Source organism: Morone saxatilis, unplaced genomic scaffold, assembly GCF_004916995.1.
Source record: "Morone saxatilis isolate NCDOM2014 unplaced genomic scaffold, NCSU_SB_2.0 Contig17, whole genome shotgun sequence".
Taxonomy (NCBI): domain Eukaryota; kingdom Metazoa; phylum Chordata; class Actinopteri; family Moronidae; genus Morone; species Morone saxatilis.
In genome coordinates, this window is record NW_023339729.1 from 26,940,935 (window position 1) to 26,961,031 (window position 20,097).

At 40.6% G+C, this 20,097-nt stretch overlaps 2 protein-coding genes across 4 annotated transcripts in view; both read right to left on the reverse strand.

The window, feature by feature from the left end:
• Positions 1–7,179, reverse strand: part of man2b1 (mannosidase, alpha, class 2B, member 1) — a gene marked incomplete in the record, with an annotated part of 19,062 nt that extends 11,883 nt beyond the window's left edge. The window contains 8 exon segments of the mRNA XM_035660161.1: positions 3,221–3,341; positions 3,465–3,664; positions 4,022–4,167; positions 4,318–4,450; positions 4,961–5,154; positions 5,280–5,476; positions 6,048–6,127; positions 7,069–7,179. Of these exon segments, the coding sequence (XP_035516054.1) occupies positions 3,221–3,341; positions 3,465–3,664; positions 4,022–4,167; positions 4,318–4,450; positions 4,961–5,154; positions 5,280–5,476; positions 6,048–6,127; positions 7,069–7,179 (1,182 nt within the window).
• A 1,149-nt stretch (positions 7,180–8,328) lies between these two features.
• Positions 8,329–20,097, reverse strand: part of LOC118327315 (E3 ubiquitin/ISG15 ligase TRIM25-like) — a 12,010-nt gene continuing 241 nt past the window's right edge. The window contains exons 2-10 of one of the 3 annotated variants that reach the window (XM_035660622.1): positions 19,485–20,097; positions 17,984–18,079; positions 15,685–15,765; positions 15,185–15,337; positions 13,999–14,158; positions 13,734–13,772; positions 13,084–13,203; positions 11,868–11,945; positions 8,329–11,314 (exon numbers count right to left, since the gene is read on the reverse strand). The exon at positions 19,485–20,097 is cut by the window's right edge and continues 1 nt beyond it. In XM_035660622.1, coding sequence (XP_035516515.1) covers positions 10,761–11,314; positions 11,868–11,945; positions 13,084–13,203; positions 13,734–13,772; positions 13,999–14,158; positions 15,185–15,337; positions 15,685–15,765; positions 17,984–18,079; positions 19,485–20,097 — 1,894 coding nt within the window. In that variant the 3' untranslated portion in view covers positions 8,329–10,760. The remainder of the gene's footprint in view (positions 11,315–11,867; positions 11,946–13,083; positions 13,204–13,733; positions 13,773–13,998; positions 14,159–15,184; positions 15,338–15,684; positions 15,766–17,983; positions 18,080–19,484) is intronic. The other 2 variants (XM_035660624.1, XM_035660623.1) reach the window with 2 other exon arrangements.

Below are 20,097 nucleotides of genomic sequence, written 5' to 3' on the forward strand. Positions count from 1 at the left end.
ATGGGTTAGTGAAAATTTTTTCTTTTACTTAGAGAAAGAGAGGAAGTTAATCTTTGTTGTGTAGAGGTTTGATAAACGGTCTGAAGATAAGAAATATGGGTGTGTTGTGGAGGGATGTAAGAGGAACTAAGAAAGGCGGTCGATGCTCTTGGTTATTCTTATGGTGTGGGACAGCGCGGCGTAATTGGTAGTCGAAGGAAGAGAGTCCATTAGCCATGTCGGAGAATCCCTACTGTGTTTTGATACTCTAGTGGTTGGTTGTGTGAAGGAGAGACTTTTCCGAGTGGGTATGACGGTTCTTATCTGGGTCGATTGGCACTACAAGAACGCGATCGAAGGAAGAAGAGAAAGGCGTGGAGGGCTTTTTGTGGAGGGTTGACCGCGAATAAAAAGCCAAAACATGGTGAGTTTCAAGTAGACAAACTTGACAGCATAGAAAATCGCACGATGGGTCTGATTACATAGGAACCCTTTTTTGAAATGGCGTATACCTTTCTGTGGTGTTTTTGTTGTTGGGGTGTTGTTGACGCGTGACTATGTATTTGCATTAAACCATTACTTAAAAACAAGCGGGTTATTAAGGGTACCCCACGTCTTGAAGGATTTTGATGGACGTGTGTGATTGAGAAAAGGTGCCTCATGGGGACGGATATAATGGTTGATGACTTGTGGGTTGCCGCGCGCCTCTCACACCTGAGACTCAGGTCAGGGGTTAGCAAACGACAGCAGCAACAAACAAAAACAAGGATATGTAGTAAAAACAACATTTAGGGACGTTTGAAGAGGATATGATGACTGTAATGGACCAGGAAGTTGACTTAGGATGATTGAAACAGCTAAGCATGAAGTTAAAATGGTGTTCGAAGTAAAGTGCCGATTTAATACTGCAAGACATAGAAAGATGAATTGGAAATGTTGAATAGGTGAGTGATGATATCGATGTAAAGTGTGGTAAATTTTTAAAAAATTGATCCAAAATATTTTCATGTTTTTTTTTACCTATTATGCTAAACTTACTTTACTCATTATGTTGCGATATCTAAGGCTAAGTGTATAAAAATCATTACTTTATGAACAAATGGCTCAGCTTCGAGTTCGTATGCGAGATGCACATGTTGTGGCACAGGAAATGGACGCTGCTCCGTAGTGAACAGAAATGACAGGGAGACATGGAAGAAGCCATAAGTGATTATTCATAAAAACTCGTTTATTTGGAGCTGAAGGGAGGCAAATCAATGGTAGAATGGAACATTATCATTAAATGAGATTATTTGGGGTAAAAGTATAGATTATAAAAAAATACAGTATTAAAAAAGAGCTGCTTGTGTCTTTTTGTGAATTATATATTTCAACCAAGGGAGTTGAAGATGATGATTTCTCTTACCGTTGAAGACAGATCGACAAGGTTGAGTGGGTTATTTGTTTTTTCCGTTTAACGACGATGACTGAAACGTTGATGAAGGTGGAAAGAAACTGGTCGGTTTTTGGTTTGAGGAAAATGAAATAAAATTATGTCAAATTAGGAAACTTTGGAAGAGATGTATAGTAAAGTGGGAGATGTATATAATGTCAGATTAGGTTGAAATTTGAATGTTGGATGTTATTTGTTCATCGTTGATGGATTTAGTAGGGTCTGAATGATATGGGAAAGCATTGTATGTATAATGTTCTTTGATATCTAATAGGTGTACAAGGAATACTTGGATGGGTGGATAGATTTATGTGGATTGTGGTTATTGTTGAGATTGGGTAAAAGCTGGAGGTCTTAGTGGTCAGCATCAAGAACAGAGGTGTTGGGGCGGAGGGATTATTCGATATGGATTGTTTTTATTTTAAAGTAAAAATTTTTATGGCTTGGTAACGGGAAGAATATTTTCGTATATTATTAACTCGCTGGAAAAGTCTTTTGTAACATGTGATTCAATAACGTCAGGCACGTTAAAATGTTAAAGTTTTTTTTTTTGTACTTTGTAATTAGTAAATCTGAGGTTCACTGTGATTGTTGTGAAGAGAGATGGTGGTCAAGACAAATGAGAAAAAAGTGTCGGGAAAGGAGAAAGTAGAAAATCGCAAAGGGAGGTAGATAAAAGGCTGGTAACATTTGTCAGGTTTTGAAGTATAAAGGTTATTGTGTCAACGTTATGTATAATTGTATGTATAATTTTTGAGTTATATTTGTAACTGTATAGAGTTTTTGTATTTTACTGTAGGGATGAAAACGTGTTTTCAGAAAAGTGTAATCAGATCATTCTGGAAATCAAAAAAATGAACTGAAATGTTATTTTAATAAAGAAAAATTGATTATGTGAATTTGTTACTATTTAAATTCTATTTTTCGTATGTTGTTGTGTTGGGGAGGATTATATAAAGTGTTTGCTAAACAATCAAATTTGGGCTTATTTAAAAAGTCCCATTTCAGTTTATTTTTTCAGTGGAAGGTCTGTGGGATTAACATGTTTTTGAAAATGTTGATCTGTACGAAATCGTTAAATACAGTAGAATTAATAATAATGTACACTAGTTTATAGGTCCGTTGGAAAGTCATGCAGTGTGAAAGTTCAAATAAAACTGAAATGTTGAAGAGTTAGTAGCATCTGAGGTAGTGTTTTGTGGTGGTTGGGACTTTTCTGTGCGACTTTGCGTAAAAATGGTGTGAGAAAGAATGGCTTTCCTGATGGATAAAACTGTAGATCTTTCATAAATAATAAGACAATTGTATTAGAAGGCTGATCATGACCACCGTTTGAGTTGGGAATGTGCTGGTTAATTGATAACTTTGGTATCATTATTTTCCAGGGAGGTTAGATTGTGAACGTACCAATGGATCTTCCGCTTTAGGGCGTGAGCAAAATGGTGTGTGTTTTTGTGAGAGATAAAAAGAATTCATAATGGTCTGGATTCAGATCAGGGTTTCTGGAGGAGGGACACTAAAAGTCTAGATGGTTACAGTTAAAAGAAAAAGAAGTTAAAAGTAGTAGAGTTCAAAAGTTAAACCTTTTATACACTTTGGAAATGGGCAATCATGACGTTGGTACAGAATGCCGTGGTCGAAGAGGTGTAAACCTGATAATTGATAGGTGGAGAAAGAGGTTGTTGGTTATGAACTGATAAATTTAAGCTGGATCTTGAGTGTGAGCGCAGTTTCCCGGTGTTGGGCTGATTAAACTGTTGTAACTTTGAAATGAATGTTATTCGATGTTTGGCCTCAAACTCAAACTACCTGCAGGTTGCTGTTGCTGATCCTCTCATAACGTTTCAGTGCAGGTCGGCTGGTAAAGTAGCCGGTCCAGAAATTGTGAGCGTTGTCTGCATAGGGGAAGAAATCATCCATCTTCAACGCCCTGGGTTGAAAGAGGATGAAGTTGCAGCAAAAATACACAAGGCAGCTCTTTATACTGTTATTGTGGGTATAATTCTGATACTGTTACTCCAATAATCTCATTAAGTGATAATGTTCATTCTACCAGGTGAGGTTTGCTCTGTGCAGCTCCTGAAGGTAACACGAGGGGGTAGAATAGAGCACGTTGACTTTGCTGCCATTCGCCTGCAGGGCGTTCACGTAGTGGATCAGCTTGTCCAGGTTCTTGTACCACAGGTTGGCATTCTCATACTGGAAGTCTGAGCCCATGGTCATAATAATGTGATTGGTCTTATACACTGTAGCCTGAGATAGCAAAGAGATGAGGAGAAGTAATGGTTACAAAGAGGTAATAAAAAAACATGAGAAAGCAGTTATGTGAGCATTTTTTGTAGATAATGTACCACACTTGCACATCAAATCATATCACTCAGTCAACATCTCATGCTAGTTTTTCTGATTTCTTGTCATATTAAATGCTGGCATCTTGTGACTGCTAACAGTTGTATTTATTGGCTGTAGGCTGTTAATGCAGCTTGTAATTCACTTCTGTCCGTATCAGTCATCATATCCTTTACAAATTCCCCTATGAGATATGGTGTGTTTATGTTAGGGAGAGTGCGTGGTCGTGTGTGTGTGTGTGTGTGCGTGTGTGTGTCTAACCTGACTATTGGCGATGGCGAAGAAGCGCCTCACCACATCATCAACATTATAGTCCTCCAGGTCAGGGTCATCTCTGATTGGTGGGTCATCACACGACTGGTCCCAGCAAAATCCTTCAGGAGGGTTGTACCCGTTGGGAAGAATCCCTGTTGGGTAGGAGAGGGGGGGCAGAGGGCAAAGGTTAAAGGGTCAGTTCAATCAAATTACAAAAAAAAAAAAGATTATACCAGTGGAAAAATATTTCTTTTTATTATAGAAGAGAGGGATTATTTGTGTATGTGTCAGAGGTTTGCTACCGGTGAAGAGGTCAGCCATGGGTGGTGTGAGGCTGTCAGAGGCCCTCCACAAAAGCTCCTGCTCCTTGTCCTTCTTCCTGCGAGCCCGGTCCTGGTAGTCCAGGCGACCAAAGAAGAAGCCGTCATACCCCATCTGGAACAAAATACACAGGAAACGGTCGGTCGAAAGCTCAGGGACGGATGTTCAACTGGAGGGCCTCCAGCTTACGAAGGCTAAAGCAATACATACTGTAGCATTTGTCTTAAAGGAAATGTTGGTTGTCTCTTTCTTGAAGTAAATGAGAAGATCGATTCTGCTCTATGGTCCGTACAGCAAATAGGAAGCTAGGTTAGCTTAGCGTGACTGAAAACAAGGGGAAACAGCTAGACTGGCTCAGTCTAAAGGGAAACAGAATCTGCCTACCAGCACCTTTAAAGTTCACTAGTCAACATTTTATTTCTTGTTTGTTTGAACCAAAGTGTTCCTGAAGTCTCCGCTACTTGCTTGGCAACCACATGGTGACAACAGGACTCATTCACGCCAAGGCAAGAAATGGTCCAGCACATTACCCCTCTGTAAAAACCACAACTTCTAAACTAGCTCTCAGCAAGACAGTGACGTGTACTTCCTAAAATGTCTAACTATTCCTTTAAGATAAACTACCTGTGCAAACATGGAGGCGTGTTCGCGGGCGTGGCCAAAGGGATCGATGTGCCAGGCGACACGAGGGCGACCACAAGGCCCAAAAGTGTCATTGAGGAACCTCAGGCCCATGGTCATCTGGTCAATGACGGCGCTGTAGTGCGTGGTGGCCTCGTCACTCATGCACCAGCCGCCATTCACAAATTCCAGACGGCCTGGAGGAAGGGGGAGGGGAAGGCAGGGGGAGGGGAAGGCAGGGAGAAGAGTTCAGTCAGATATGTAACCATTAACTCAGGAATGTAACTATTCTGGTGTAAATGTACAGGGTTGATTCGTGTACCCTCATTAACCAGTTTCTTGACGGTCTGCTGCATGCTGGAGCTCTGCTGTTTCCACCAGCGGTAAAAGAACGCCGTCTCCACATAGATGAACCTCCGGTCTGGATTCTTCAGTAGCTGATCCACCACTGAGTCCAGGATGTACTGCACCCCGGCATGCTGGATGTCATTACGATCTACACAGATAGACAAACACACACTGATTTTAGGGATCAGAATTGATACGATTTTATTGATATCTGTCCGATTCTCAATAAAAAAAGAAACAGGCCTATGCAGTTTTTCAGTATTTTTTTCACAAGAGAGTATGAACACAGTGTAGAAAGCTCCACTGTTGATTGTGGAACAGGTTCTCAACTGGAACCGGTTCTCGATTCCCACCCCTTGAAATGAGAGAATATTTGTACAGCAATGTTTTCATTTAAGTTTCCTGCACGGCGCTAATGTTACTGTCTAAGTTATTTACCCTCGATAATAGTCGTGCTGCTCGTTTGGGATCAATTAAAGAAATTGATAAGCTCCCATCTCTAACAGATTGAGGACAAAAGTGACAAGATTTTTTAACGTAGGAATCACAACTTTAAGAAGCTGTAAGGATTCAGTCCTCGTCATTGTATAGATGCTTTCATGGCACCAGCAAAACTAATTATTTTTTATATATTTTAAAATGCTTTAACCCTAAAATTCAAAACACTGTGCTTACACTGCAGTAACATATTGAAAAACATTACCCCCCCCCCCACACACACACTCCTATCTGTCTATCTTACAGTGCAGATGATCTCGCCTTAGCTATTACCACACACAAGAAGACGATGACACTCACCGTGCAGAACACGCTGCGTTTCCACTATAAAAAGACACATGATTGTTAATCGACTTAAAAACTATAAAACCTTTATCACCACGTTGCTAGTAAAGACCCTGACAGAAGCAAATGACATTAAATGCAATTGAGGGAGCTGACATGATCGTTTCCAACACACCTTTATCCAGAAAGAGGAGACAAAACTGTTAACACGACGAACGAAGGAACAAAGTGCATGAATAAAATGCATATTACATTACTTTTCCTTCTTCCACACCTGTAAAAGCAGAGCTGTACTCATTGTCGGTTCTTTCTGGATGTAAATAAAGGTTTATTTCCTCCAAAAAAAGAGTGGAAGCGAGAAAATGGTGAAATAAATTCAGTGTTTGTCTTAAAGCTATCAAAGACTCACTCATGTTACAGTAACATGTCAGCATTGTTACTATAATAAATGTGGTTATGTCATTTACAGCGTAGTAGTGAACGCTGAGCTAATTTTAACTACTTTACACACTTCTAGGGTAATTTTTAAACAGAAAGTACTGGATTACCATTCCATCACTGTTTGTTTTGTTGTGTGTTTATCAGACTGACCTCCATAGAATACTGTCAACAGTCTTGAGCCAGCCACATCATCATGTGTGTGAGGCACCAGGTGGACTCAGCATGTTGGCTTGGGTGCATGACAGACTTTATAAACACACACACACACACACACACACACACACACACAAACAAACAAACAAACAAACAAACAAACAAACAAACAAACAAACAAAGTCAGCACAGAAAAAATATATATATATATATAAAAGGAGACACAAATCATCTTTCAGTTTTAATCTCTGTTCCTCAAACAAACAAGTGACAAGCAGAAAGGCGGATGTGTGAAACTGAAAGTAAACCTCTGGTTAATCCAGCTGTTGTGATGTTAAAAAGATAAAATACACTCATAAAATGTCAGAAGCGTAAACACAGCTGACCTCGTATCCGCAGGTTGCAGTCGGTTTGGTTTCCTGGCCGAGAGGAAAGCTTAAAACGCCGCTGAAGATGAACAGGAGAGCGACGACCAGCCGCTGCGACCTGGCCGCCATGTTGGAAAATAAACCTCAAATCATATGACATCTGTTTATGTGCAGCGGGTTCACGTGACAAGACTAGAGGGAGTATTGTTCCCTCGGTTGAGACTGTCAGGCAGCACCGTGGACCAAACTCTGCAGGCACACGGAGGCTAAGCCACATTATTTGTAGTTGCTCACCTCACAGTGTTTTTGTCAACTCATAGTGAAACATACTCAAACCAAACCATATGGTGTTGATGGCAGAACATACATTTGTGGACAAACATATTTGGAATGTATTAGAAATGCTGGCTGTGCAATTGATTGATCTTTTAAATATTCAAGCGACTATAAAGGATTAATCAGTTAATCATAACTGGTAAAACAAATGTCACAGTGTACATCTAACTTTTGTTTTGTTTTGGGGGGTTAAAAAAAAAACCAAAAACCCCAATTGAATAGCCTATATCTAGACACATTTGGGGAATAGGAACCAGAAAATGTTTGGCAGTTTGGTGTAATAAATTACTTACATGACTAACTGATTTCCAAATCTGTTGTCAATTATTTTTTTATGTCAACTGAACTTATCTCAACCCTCGCACCATCTAAACTGTCCTCCCCGATCTCACTATACTCACTGTCAAAGGCAACAAAACCCAAACATAACAAAAACATAAAAAGAATCCCTGGATTTTGGTAATAAATCTAAAAAAACAACAACACACTTTCTCCAAGACAGTTGACGTTTTTGGGGGTTTAAAAGAAGTCACATCTGAATGTTATTCGCATGGCAGTGAAAAGAATTTGAGGCTGTTGATAATAAATGACGGGAAGCATATAGTAAGAATAAGATGGGGCTTAAAGTAGAGCCCTGTGGGACACCACACATAATGTATTTAGAGGAGGGTGCATTACTGATTCACAGTATTCTATCCTATTGTTTTTTTAATTTAAATTAAGGTCTTTTTTATGAGAAAGGGTTTTCTTAGATGTAAAGTACAAAAACTGATCATACTGTTATCAATTACTGGATCAACACTACCATAACTTAAGCTTAGTGCATAATAAAGGCAGTATTTAGCTGTGGTAACAACGCCTCTCACTGATAAATTCTTGTGAACGTGTACTAATGTTTCAGGTTCACAATAGAAAACAGTCTCAGACCCGCAAATTCGGACCTCCATAGATCAGTTTATTGCAAGCCAAGGTGGAATGAACTCACCTCGGAAAAAGCAACACTCAGACAATTACAACATTTTACAGTCACATTAAGGAACAGTAATTAAAGCACAGTGAGTAAACAGGTGGAGACAATGCTACAAGATAAAATTTTACAGACCAGCATGGACAGTTCAGTTCCTGTCAGCCCTACAGCTTGTGGAATAATGCACTTCATGGCAAAAAAAATAGTTTCTAACTTTGGATTGATAAATCCAGAAATGCCTGTGTGGAATTGTAACTTCAAGGTATTGTGTAGCATAGATGTAATACCTTTTAGGCTTTCTGTTAGTAATATGTGCAATATGTTATTTTTTTAATGAAGCTCTTGTTTTTTATTTCTAGTTTTGAATGTGCCCTCGAAAAATGTTTCACAAAGAAAGTCAATAATTGGATTCTATGTACTTGTGTGATGTTGCTGTGTCTTTGGAATTAAAATAGTTTATCCACGTGTGACATTTTCATTTCACAAATAGTTTGGTTTAAAAGCCTCACACAGTGCTCGGTCAAGTGATCACACTCCTCTGGAATAGCACCATTCAAAACCAAAACTTCAATGAGGCATAGGAAGACAATGTCATACAGTATGGCTTCCAAACATCGAGTTACAACTAGCATTGCAAGTGGATCCCTATCCCTAGTAACGTTACAATCAAACAGTTTCCAGAAGGATACTGGGGTCAAGGGAAACAGTGGCAGACTCTTTAAGTTCTTGTTCTGATTCTTCTTAAACACCTGACATTCTTTTATTCATGTGAACAGTTTAAAGTAACATTTTTCTAACCATGAATGATATAAGATAATAATAAGACTGGACTGGATTAGATATGATTGGATATGAGACAGTAATAGGATTGGATTTGAAAGCATGCAAAGCACGTTTCTGATAAACATAATTAACCAGTATTGCAATGACAGTAAGTACATTTAAAATCATTCACCATGGGTCACCATGTTATTGCCAGGTTGTGGTGGCTTTAACATTCAGCATTAGCATGTATGTAATATGTAATCGCAAATTGTTACTGAATATTACTTATATACTGACACAAATATTATATGATAATATAAAAAAACTGAAATTAACAGTAATTTAAAATTGAGAATGAAGACCTGCAATGTGAATGCAGCCTTAAAGGAATAGTTCAACATTTTGGGAATTACCAGGTGAGCTACCTGGGCGCCCCACCAACTCTTATGTTTGTACAGTAAAAATGAAGCCTCCAACAGCAGCTACATAGCTTAGCCTAGCTCAGCTTAGCTCAGAGTCTGGAAACAGTAGCTGGACTTTGTGACCTTTGAGCGCTGGTTCCCCTGTTTCCACTCTTTGTGCTAAGCTAAGCTAAGCGGCTGCTGGTGGTATCTTATTTAATGTAAAGACAGGAGAGTGGTCTCATTTTTCTCATCTAACTCTCAGCAAGAAAGCAAATAATAATATTTCCCAAATATCAAACGATTACTTTAATTCAAGGTATTCTACTTAAAAGACAATGCAGTACAATGCAGTGTTCACAAAAACACACCCACATAAAAGAAAATGACCTCAAACAGCATCAATAACATGTCAGAGATGACCAAAGAATAAAGAAAATTGCTACAATATGGCCTTTTATTAGTCTAAATCTGATGCTGAGGTCACTTTTGCAGGTTTCCCATGGCAGTGAGGTTGATGAAGAAGTCTTTTGCTGTGGGTATTCAAGTAGTTAAATAAGAAAGCCACCCTCTGATACTTAAACAATGTACAAAAAATTCCCATAAATGTACTTACAACTAATTTTTAGTACAAAGTAAACAATGTTAAAAACACAAACCGGGGTGAATACTTTTTTCAAGAACAGATGGTTTTCACATGTTTCTATCCATATCTTTGCTCAGAAAATGTGCACTGAATTCTTTTTCACTGCAGCGATTTAAACATGTCAGAGTAGGAAAAGCACAGGTGAAAATAAAAGAAATGAATGAGGCTGAATATTGCATTTAGCTGTTTCAGTCTCAGTGTCCTGATGTTGTGCATGCTGACTCACTGTCACACTGTCACACTGTCACGGCTTACTGGGACAGAACAGAGCCATTGATAATGTTATTAGTAACACCTGTGCTTTTCCTACAATGACAAGCCCTAATGTTTGCTGTGAAAAATGCATATATGCTTTACAGCTCAGCCTGTGATCCAAAAGGGTATTTACATTTTTTGAAAAATGATTAAAAAAAGAGAGAGAGACACTTACAGAAGGAGAGACTATGCAAAAAGATATGTATAGAAAAAGAAAAGGGTTTGATTCCTGACTGTGATTCCTGATATTGTTGCTCCTGCACCAGCAACTTCTACCAACCAACAGCCCTTTTCTGCAGTATTTTAATGTAGGGTCCTGGGTGAGGAGTGGGGGGCAAGGTTAGGTTGGGTGTCCGTTGCCTCCCTCATTGGGGCAGATGAGCAGCGTGGAGTCCAGGTCCAGGCGGAAGGCTGGGTACAGCGGCTGAGAGAACGGACAACGAAAGGTGTGCAGGAGCACCACTGTGTCCGACACGCTGTAGAAGGACAGCGCTCCTTTCTGGCGCTCCAGGAACACACCGATTCTGGGACAGGGCGGTGCAGCCACCGTGGTCTTGCGGTTGTCATGCCATGCAGCATATCCAGCGTGTGTACACCTCATCCGCCAAGAGTTCTCGTTGCGCCCCAGCAGGCAGGGCTTTCCGCCACCTTTGCGTCCGATACCTCGGTAGGTGACACCGATGTCAACCCATCCCCCGCCCCTCCACTCCACCTCCCAGTAGCTGGCGCCACCAAACTGGCCCTCCCTGCACAGGACCTGGGCCACTGAATCAAAGCGCTGCGGGTGAGGGGGGTAGGATTGGGGCTCCTCGCCACAGTGGGCACCCTGGGGCCCCTCCAGGAGAGCCAGGGTTGGGTGTGCTGTATCAGGGTCCAAGGATAGATGACATGAAACTGGAGGAAGGGAAACAGAGAAGAAAGAAAGATTTTATGAGTTGAGTGGGACACAGACTGACCAACAGATGTTAATTAAGCCGTCCAGGCTTTCAGCTAACATTTTGGCACAGGGGGGATAAACGACACATACGGCCTTAATCCACCTCTGACCAAATGAATTATTAATGCCTAACATGGCAATGGTACGCTGTCATCCCGTCAGCTGACTTGTTTCTGTTGGGACACGACACTGGTCTTAATGACAGACATGGATGTTACAAAAACAGTATGATAGCCATCAATCATTGATGAGGACCCAGAATGGGCTCTCACATTTCCGAACAGGTCCCTTTTAACTGTTGAACTAGAAACATGGAAATAAGAAAGAGAAAAGGATGGAACAGGAGGAGGAAACAGGGTCAGAGGAAGAGAAGAGGAGAGCAAAATGGGGAATGACATGCAGGATGGTCATAGTGAATGGGTGCACCAGAGAGTGAGAGAGTAAACGAAGGAGAAAGAAAAAGATTAAAGAAGAGATGGAGAGAGTTTTAGAAGTAGAGGGAATACTTACACCTGAGGAAAACTGCCCTCATCCTCTGATCGGCCGGCTGCAGAGACAAAGAGGACAGGGGGAACGACACCGGCACTGCTGATAAGGGACACATGAGAAAAAGACACAGAAAAACTGGTATTTAATACTTATGTCCATATTATGGAAATAAATGTAATGGAATAAATGAACTGAAACTGAACTGAATAGGAGTGAGAGAGAGTGGCATCCAGTCAAAGACATATACCAAAGACAAGAAGTAAAATAAAAAGCGAGAGAAAGAAAAGAGAGCATGAGTGAGACAGAAATGAAGGAAAATATGTACAAAACATGTATGATTGGCAAAACAGGAAGGAATGAGCACAGTTACACCCACAGGACCCACAGAGAGAGAGTACAGTAAATAATGATTCCATAACTCCAGTCGGATAATGATACCTTGTTATCAAACACACCTAATCAAGCATTTGTGCATGTAGCCTAAACTTAGGCTACATGCACAAATACTAAAGTCACTACGTGTAGAATTTTAATGTAACACCTTTTCAATTATTTCAGTGGCATAGATGTGTGAAAGAATAAGAAAGTCATTAAAACTGGTGCTGTTCATGTGTCGCTTTTAGCTCATTTGTTTCACATTCTTGACTCTACCACCTGATGGAGCCAATGAAAATCCTACACATAGTGGCTTTATTGTTAAAGGAATAGTTTGGAAATTTTAGGAAATACGCTTATTTGCTGTCTCGTTGAAAATTAATATCTAGGGTTAGGGTTAGAGTCTACCATTTTCGTTTTTTTGAATACAAGTTGTCCCTTTGTTTTTTTTTATTAAAGAATTTCGAACAAAAAAGAGTTTCATTTCCATCCAGCCTGTAAGAGCTCCAACTGTCAAAAACTAAAAAATGAATGACTCATCTACTTCCAGAATTAGGTGCGCCCAAAATAGCTCTTTGCACTTTGCAACTCTATCCTGCTTTAATAAAACCCCTGTCAGGGAACAGCTAGCTTAGCTTAGCATAAGGCACAAGCTTCATATTGAACAGGTGGTATAAATCGCCTCATCTACCTCTCTGCAAGAAAGCTAATAAGTGTGTTTCACAAAATTCCAAACTATTCCTTTAAAGTTGATACGTTTGGCTGGCTAGTTAGCACGCTAACAAATACAAAATCAGCTGTTTGTGAAATAAAGGGTCAGTTCACCCGAAATTACCAGATATGCCCACATTTATTCACTTACCCCATTGCCCTGCAGATAGTGTTGGTTGTATTTGTTGTGGTTTGGAGTTCTCCGCACTGAGATTTCTGCCACCTCCCCAATACAGTGGATATGAATGGTATTTGGTATATTTTGTAAAAACTGAACAATACCAATAATAACAAAAAAAGAAGACAGATGTCCCAATTAGTCAGGAAAATCCACAGATGTAGCTGTGGACAGTTTTCACTGAGGGCTATTTTCTACCAAGTTATGACATAACCAGGACAAAGCTTTTGGAAGGATGTTGCTTTGTACTTTAATATAATATGGCCAAAGTGGGGACACAAAAATGTTCAGTTATCTTATGGTTATATGACCAGCAGCTACTGTGGCTGTCATTGAAACACTTCCAAAAGTCATTCAAACGAATTGCACTGAATTTTCTTTGCTTCCAATTAAACTGAAGTGAACTGATTAGAACGGAGCAGAGCTTGGATATGAGCCAGAGTGTGTTGTATCAGACATCATCCTGTCCTCTTCAGCATAAATAATTAACACGTCCACTGTCCCTCGCAGTGTTAAATGTCATGTCAAAACCTGCAGCCTGCTAAAAATGGGTCACCTCAGACCTGACACTGTCACAGAGGGTGTGTGTGTGTGCTTTTGTGTATCATGTTTCTTATGCTTACCTTTTACACACTCTCCACCTGACACGTAGTTCTCATTAACTGGAAGAGAAATGCAATCATAGTATGAAACTGAGCGTACTTAAATCTCCTTAATCTATGCTGAACCTTTGCAATACGTAAATGGTATATGCTCAAACTTTAAATTACTTTAAACGAGCGAGTGTCTGCATGTTTGAGTATTTCTCAATCTAATAGTATTCAGTGTATCACATCATCCTTAATGACATCTAGTGACATCTTCCTGCCTTTAGGTCATCTGCTCTACCTGCACGGCTTATCTTGTCCACTTCCTCCCTGCAGACCTCCTCCATGCGGCCACGGAGGTGACACAGTGCTCTCCTGGCGCTGCTGAAAGCCTCTGTGGGCAGGCTGAAGACTCTGGAGTGCCGACCGGTGGTGAGAGGGATGCATAGCAAAGGAGCCGCCTGAGAGAGAGAGAGAGTGGAAAATCAGCCTGGCACAGCATCTACAGCCCGCCCTCCCTCCCTCCCTTCGTTAATTCCTTGTACAATTGAATTTGAAAATAGCACTTGTGTTGTCTTTTTCCACTGGTCACTGCTGACTCATTAAACCCTCTCTTTCATTCTTCTCCCTCCTCCATCATTCATATACAGACTCATTTCTCAGGACATTTAGTAGTATGCACTCTGGTGAGTTCCTATAGCCTCCAGGATACATTAGATGTAATGGGTGAATACAAATGCAAGAATGGCTAATGTGCAGCGGGGAAAGAAGTAAAGTACCAATACTGCAAATAAACCTCCATTACAGTAAAAATTCTGCATTCAAAATCCTACTGAAGTAAAAGTACAAAACTATTATCAGATACTGATACTTAAAGTATCCAAAATTGAAAGTACTGATTTTACAGAAAAATGGCTCCTGTGACTGATACTATATGAAATATGAAGTTATTACAGAATAATGCATAAGTATAATATCACTGTTGGAGCTGGTTGAAGTGGAGCTCTATATACAGTCAGTTGTTCCCAACCTATGGGTCGGCCCCCTTTCAAAGGGCTGTATCTTACAGGTCGTGAGATGTGAAATATTGAATTGCAGTTGCACTGCTAACAACTCATAAACATCAGAAACACGACAAGGTGCCCCAGTTTTTTTGTACAGGGTCACAAGCCAGAAAGGTTGGAAGCCACTGGTTTAATCTTTAACAAAGCCTTTTGAGATTTTATAAACTTAGAATTTTTTCAAATTTATCAAAGTAGTGACTCTATCTGTCAGATACATGTAGCAAAGTAAAAACGACAATATTTCTCTCAGAGTACAATTAAAGTACCTTAAAATTTTACTTGAGTATAGTACTTGGGAAATGTACTTAGCTACTTTCCACCACTGCCTATGAGCAGTATCTCCCTTCTTTTTCAGCACTCTGAAGTTCTCCTCCTCGGCTGTGGGTCTGTATCCTTTACATCCTCCCTCTTTCTCCCCCTCACCTGTAAGAAGTGGGCGTTGTCCTCAGTTTGCAGGAGCCGACTGATCTCCTCATCTCTCCTCCTCAGCTCCTCCAGGTCTTTCTCCAACATCTCTATGTCCCGCTCGGCCCTCCCAACCACTGCTCGCTCCTTCGCCTCCAGCCTCGCTCGAACCTGCGGCACACAAATAGATGTTCAATTCAATTTAATTCAATTTCATTTGTATAGCGCCAATTCATAACAGAAGTTATCTTTTGCTGCATTCTTAGCATTTAACAACCACTGTTCCCATTAACCTCATTAGAGTGCTGCAATTAATACTTACTGACTACTATTATGACTTCTATTGCTTCTAGGGCTACTTCAGCTACTCTTAGTTAGTTACTTAGTACCAGTACTAACTGGTACATGTTCTACTGCTGTACTGGTTTCTGAGGGAATCACTGCTATTTAAACTATCACTCCAATATCTACAACTATTAGTAACATTACAGCGGATACTTCTAGCCGCTGCTCCTCACCTCTGCCTTGGTTTTCTCCAGGCGGAGTGCCATGTCTGCAAACAGAACTTCACTGTCCTCTAAAACAGCCGACGCTGACACCTGAAACACACACACAGACAGAACACAAGAGTAGTTTAAGAGTAGAAGAAAGTAAATACTTAAAGACACCATGAAGCAGAGATTTCAAACTTCTAGGAAACTCTCCCTTTCTAAGAAACGGCAACCTCAAATGCTTAATTACACGTGAAAAAAACCCAAATAAAGTAACATTTTCACCGTTTTTTCTAGTCCTCGAATCAACTGATACTTGTGGCCCTTTGCTGCGTGTCATCCCCTCTCTCTCTGCCCCCTTTCCTGTCAATCTACAGCTGTCACTATAATAAAGGCAATAAAAGGCCAAAAAAATAACGTTAAAAAACTATATCTCATGAATGATTTCTCATTGTCTTACAGTTTATGCGGATGTGTTATGTCCCGTTTCAACATCCTCCAACAACAATATCAGATTATTATGTGAGTAAAGTTGTCATTTCAACTTTAACATGCCAATTTGTGTTTCCCCCATCATAAAACATATATTTTCTTAAAAGCCTGTTTCCAAAAGTTAAGAGAATTTTCTCGCCCCTTAAAAGAATACTTCATCCTTCAGGTCGTTCAAGAAAAGTCACCAGATTTGGAGATACATGGTCTTCATTAGATTCTTTTTTAACATAATGACATGAGTATGTAAAACAAAAGCATTACATTTTCAGGTTTCTGAGAGTTTAAAAACACAACAGCAATATTTTTTCGCTGACCGCTGAGGGTCTACAGTGTCCTGCCAGATTTTATTATTAACCCTCAGAAAAAGCATTTAGAACCATCTGATAAAAGGCCAATTTCAGTCTGATGTTTTAGTGCACTAATAGAGAGGTTTTCCAAGAAGCTAGAGCCGCCACAAGCTGGAAGGATGCAGATGATGCTCGGGGGAGATACAAGAAACAGCCTTCCTGGAAGACCGAAGGAGTGGCACGGAAATTTAAATGAGCTTTTGGAAACTACAACAGTTCCTGTGAGTGTTTATGTGTGTGAGGGAGATAGAGAGAGGCGAGTGTGTGAGGTTGTGTGTGTCAGGTCAAGTCAAGTCTATTTATGTAACTCTTTATCTCATGTGCTTTACATAGCACATACCATACTGCACTGCTGGGTATACTGCATCATACTGCATCATCCTGGTCCAGTTTGAGTCCGTCAGTCCAGAACTTTACAGTGAAGTAGGAAACATACAAGATGTTTCCTACTTCAGGAAAACAATTAGCATATTTCTAGATTCTGTAATGTTTAATGAGGTAGAAAGAGTAGATGCCCTTTTAAGGATATTAATGTGTAACTTTAATTTTAATCAACTTAACAGCGTATAATAACTTCATAATTATAATAACTTGTTTCAAATGCCCAAATGAATCAAAAGACATCACTGTGATTTTTTTAAATGTAGACAGTTTACCTGTGGAGAAGGAGTGCTTGATTTAATGCACCAGAGTGGGGACTCTAAATACAAACCCCTGATTTTGCATCCATGTTTAAATCCTTTAACAGAATGCCTCCAAAACATCACACATTGGATGTGTAACTACTTTTTGAAATGAAATGAGGGGTTATTGGTGCTGATTCTAAAAGACACAAAATTCTAAGCAGACTCAGTATGAGACAATAGTCATGAGTGCCCTCATAGACAATGATGTGAACCTAAGCGTGCATATTGACTGCATCAATTAGAATGCATTTTAAAAAAACATGGCTTACTGTCTCATTCAGAATTGATTTCCAAATGTTATTGCCAGTTTATGAGGCTCTGAATGGTTTAGCACCTCCATACTCAGCCATCTGTCTCTCCCTCTATACTCCTAACCGCTGCATTAGCTCATCAAACACTGCAGCATTAAATGTATCAGCGGTTAAAGACATGGAGAGGGTGGCTTCTCTTACTATGGACCAAACTGTGGAATAACCTGTCTATAAATCTACACCATGCAACCTCTGTTCATTCATTAAAGAAACATAAGACTCTTTAATCTGGTTTTTATTGAAACTTACGGCTATGTTGTATGTATGAAAAGCGCTATACAACAAACAATGACAGAGGCATGTTTACTGTTTCTTTAATTAAGGTGAATGTACCAGGTATATTCCAGGTATTTTAACACTCGGGAATAATTAGTTCTTGGAAGCTTAAACTAGCTTGATAACATGGAGTATGCCTTTATGTAATAGTTAGATTAGCAAGGAAGAAGAAGAGTGTTCTGTGTGTGTGTGTGTGTGTGTGCGCGTGTGTCACCTTGAGGGACTCCAAGCTTTGCTGAAACTCCTCCAATTCTCTCTCTCCGCTCTGTGTCCTTCCCTGAATCATCCTCAGACACTCCCGAAGCTGAAGCTGACAGACACACAGACAATTATTAGGCAGTGAGACAAAGAGAGACAGTCGGGTGTTTTCACTTCATTCTCCTACACTGAACACCTTTAAACGCAGGATAAGAACCTTTCTTCTCACTACAGTTTAAGTATTCTTTGTATAATTGCACAAAATTTAAATACACCGTTTGTTCAACCACAAAACCCTTCTGTTTTCTTGTGATTGTACCTGATAATAATAACAACAATAATAATAGTGTAATACTGTATTTCATGAAACTGTGATATTTGTTGCAAACCCATTAGGTGAAAGCTGCGGTGGTTCAGTTATGCAATATAGGTGTTTTATCTATTAAGGTATCTATTGTGGTTCATATTAGCACAATAAGCACATAATCATTAAAAAAATACTGTTGTGATTATTGTTTGTTATTTATTTCTTTAACTACTTTTATTACTTTTCTTGGCTTTTGACACTTTGCTGGACAAACTTCAACCCGAAAAAGGCTGTAAGACACAATATTATATGAGTCACCTCAGTCTATTTTTGCTGTAAGTGGCCTGACAGACAATGCACTCGAGATTTAATCAGCACCTATAAGACAACAAGGTCCCTCCTGTCTTCTGGCCTGTCTTGGTGCAATTATACCTCCTCCAGTAGGTTTTTTTCAAACCAAACGATAATGACTAAGTTGACTTTATTGTTTGTTAGCTGTTATGTCCATTTGCTTTATGTGAACTATAGGGCTTCAAACCGGATCAGAAGCTCATCATCAGCTGGAGCAAAACGTTGTGGGAATCAGAACAAATCCGACACAAGTTCCTGAAACTGAAGTTCAGCACGATGTACTTTACTTACTTTACTTTGTCTAGTTCGAAACATATGAAGAACAAGCTGCATATGAGTCGGCCCAGACTGCATTTTGCCATCATACCTGTTTGACTCACAATTAACACCCCCTCTATCCTTACACCTATAGCTGGAAGCTTTATGTTTCAGGTCACTTCTGGCTGATTATTCATATTCAGTTTGTTTTTTCTTTTTAGGAAGAGGGCAGAGAACTGTTTATTTCCAGTTGTCAGTTTATGGCAGACATGTGGTTTGACATGATGCAGATTGTAATCTATGAAATTTAATTAGATTGCATTTATTGCTCTTTTTTAAAGGAATTTAGTTTGGGTTGACTTACATGGATCAACAATCACAATCCAGTGATCCACTAGAAGATCTAGATGTCAGACCTGTTGATCAGAGATTTTGCCATTTGAGATTTTTAGACATTCTTTCAATTATAAAGAGTTTGGGAACCTTTCCTCTGTATGGACTTTAAGAGACCTGAGGGTCAGATTTTGGAGCCTCCCTCCAGTACAGAGACTTTGGGAACCATTGTAGCCTAAATAATGAAACCAGAGTGGGGTGTCTTTACCTGTCTCCTGGCTCTCTGGGCGTCCACACTGTGCACTTCCTCCTGGTCTGCCTCGCACAGCAGGCAGTCCCCGCTCCACTCGACCGCGGCCTCCGCCTCCGAGCCGCCCCCCGCGGGCTCCAGACCCAGGCGGTGCTGTGCGCACAGCCGCTCCGCCAGACACTCCACCGCGGCCACCAGCTTGTGCCGCCGCAGCGTGCCGACATCCCGGTGCGGCAGGACGTGGAGCTCGCAGAAGGACGCCAGGCAAACCAGGCACGACTTAACCGCCCTCAGCTTGCTCTCCGCGGGGCAGAAGTCGCACGGCACGTCCCCGAGTCCCCCCAGGTAAAGCTCCGGCGCCGTGATCATTTCGCTCAGCTTGAGCTTGTCGACGACCTCGGCGAGCACCGTGTTCCTCCGCAGCACCGGCCGAGGGCTGAACGTCTCCCGGCACTGGGGGCAGCTGAACTGGCCCGAGTCCGCCTGGTCCCAGTAGTTGTTAATGCACGACATGCAGTAGGTGTGTCCGCAGGGGGTGGACACCGGGTCCTTCAGGATGTCCAGGCACACCGGACACCTGAACTGGCTCTCCGTCACCGAGATATTCGTCTGGGCCATCTCTGCGGCGGGA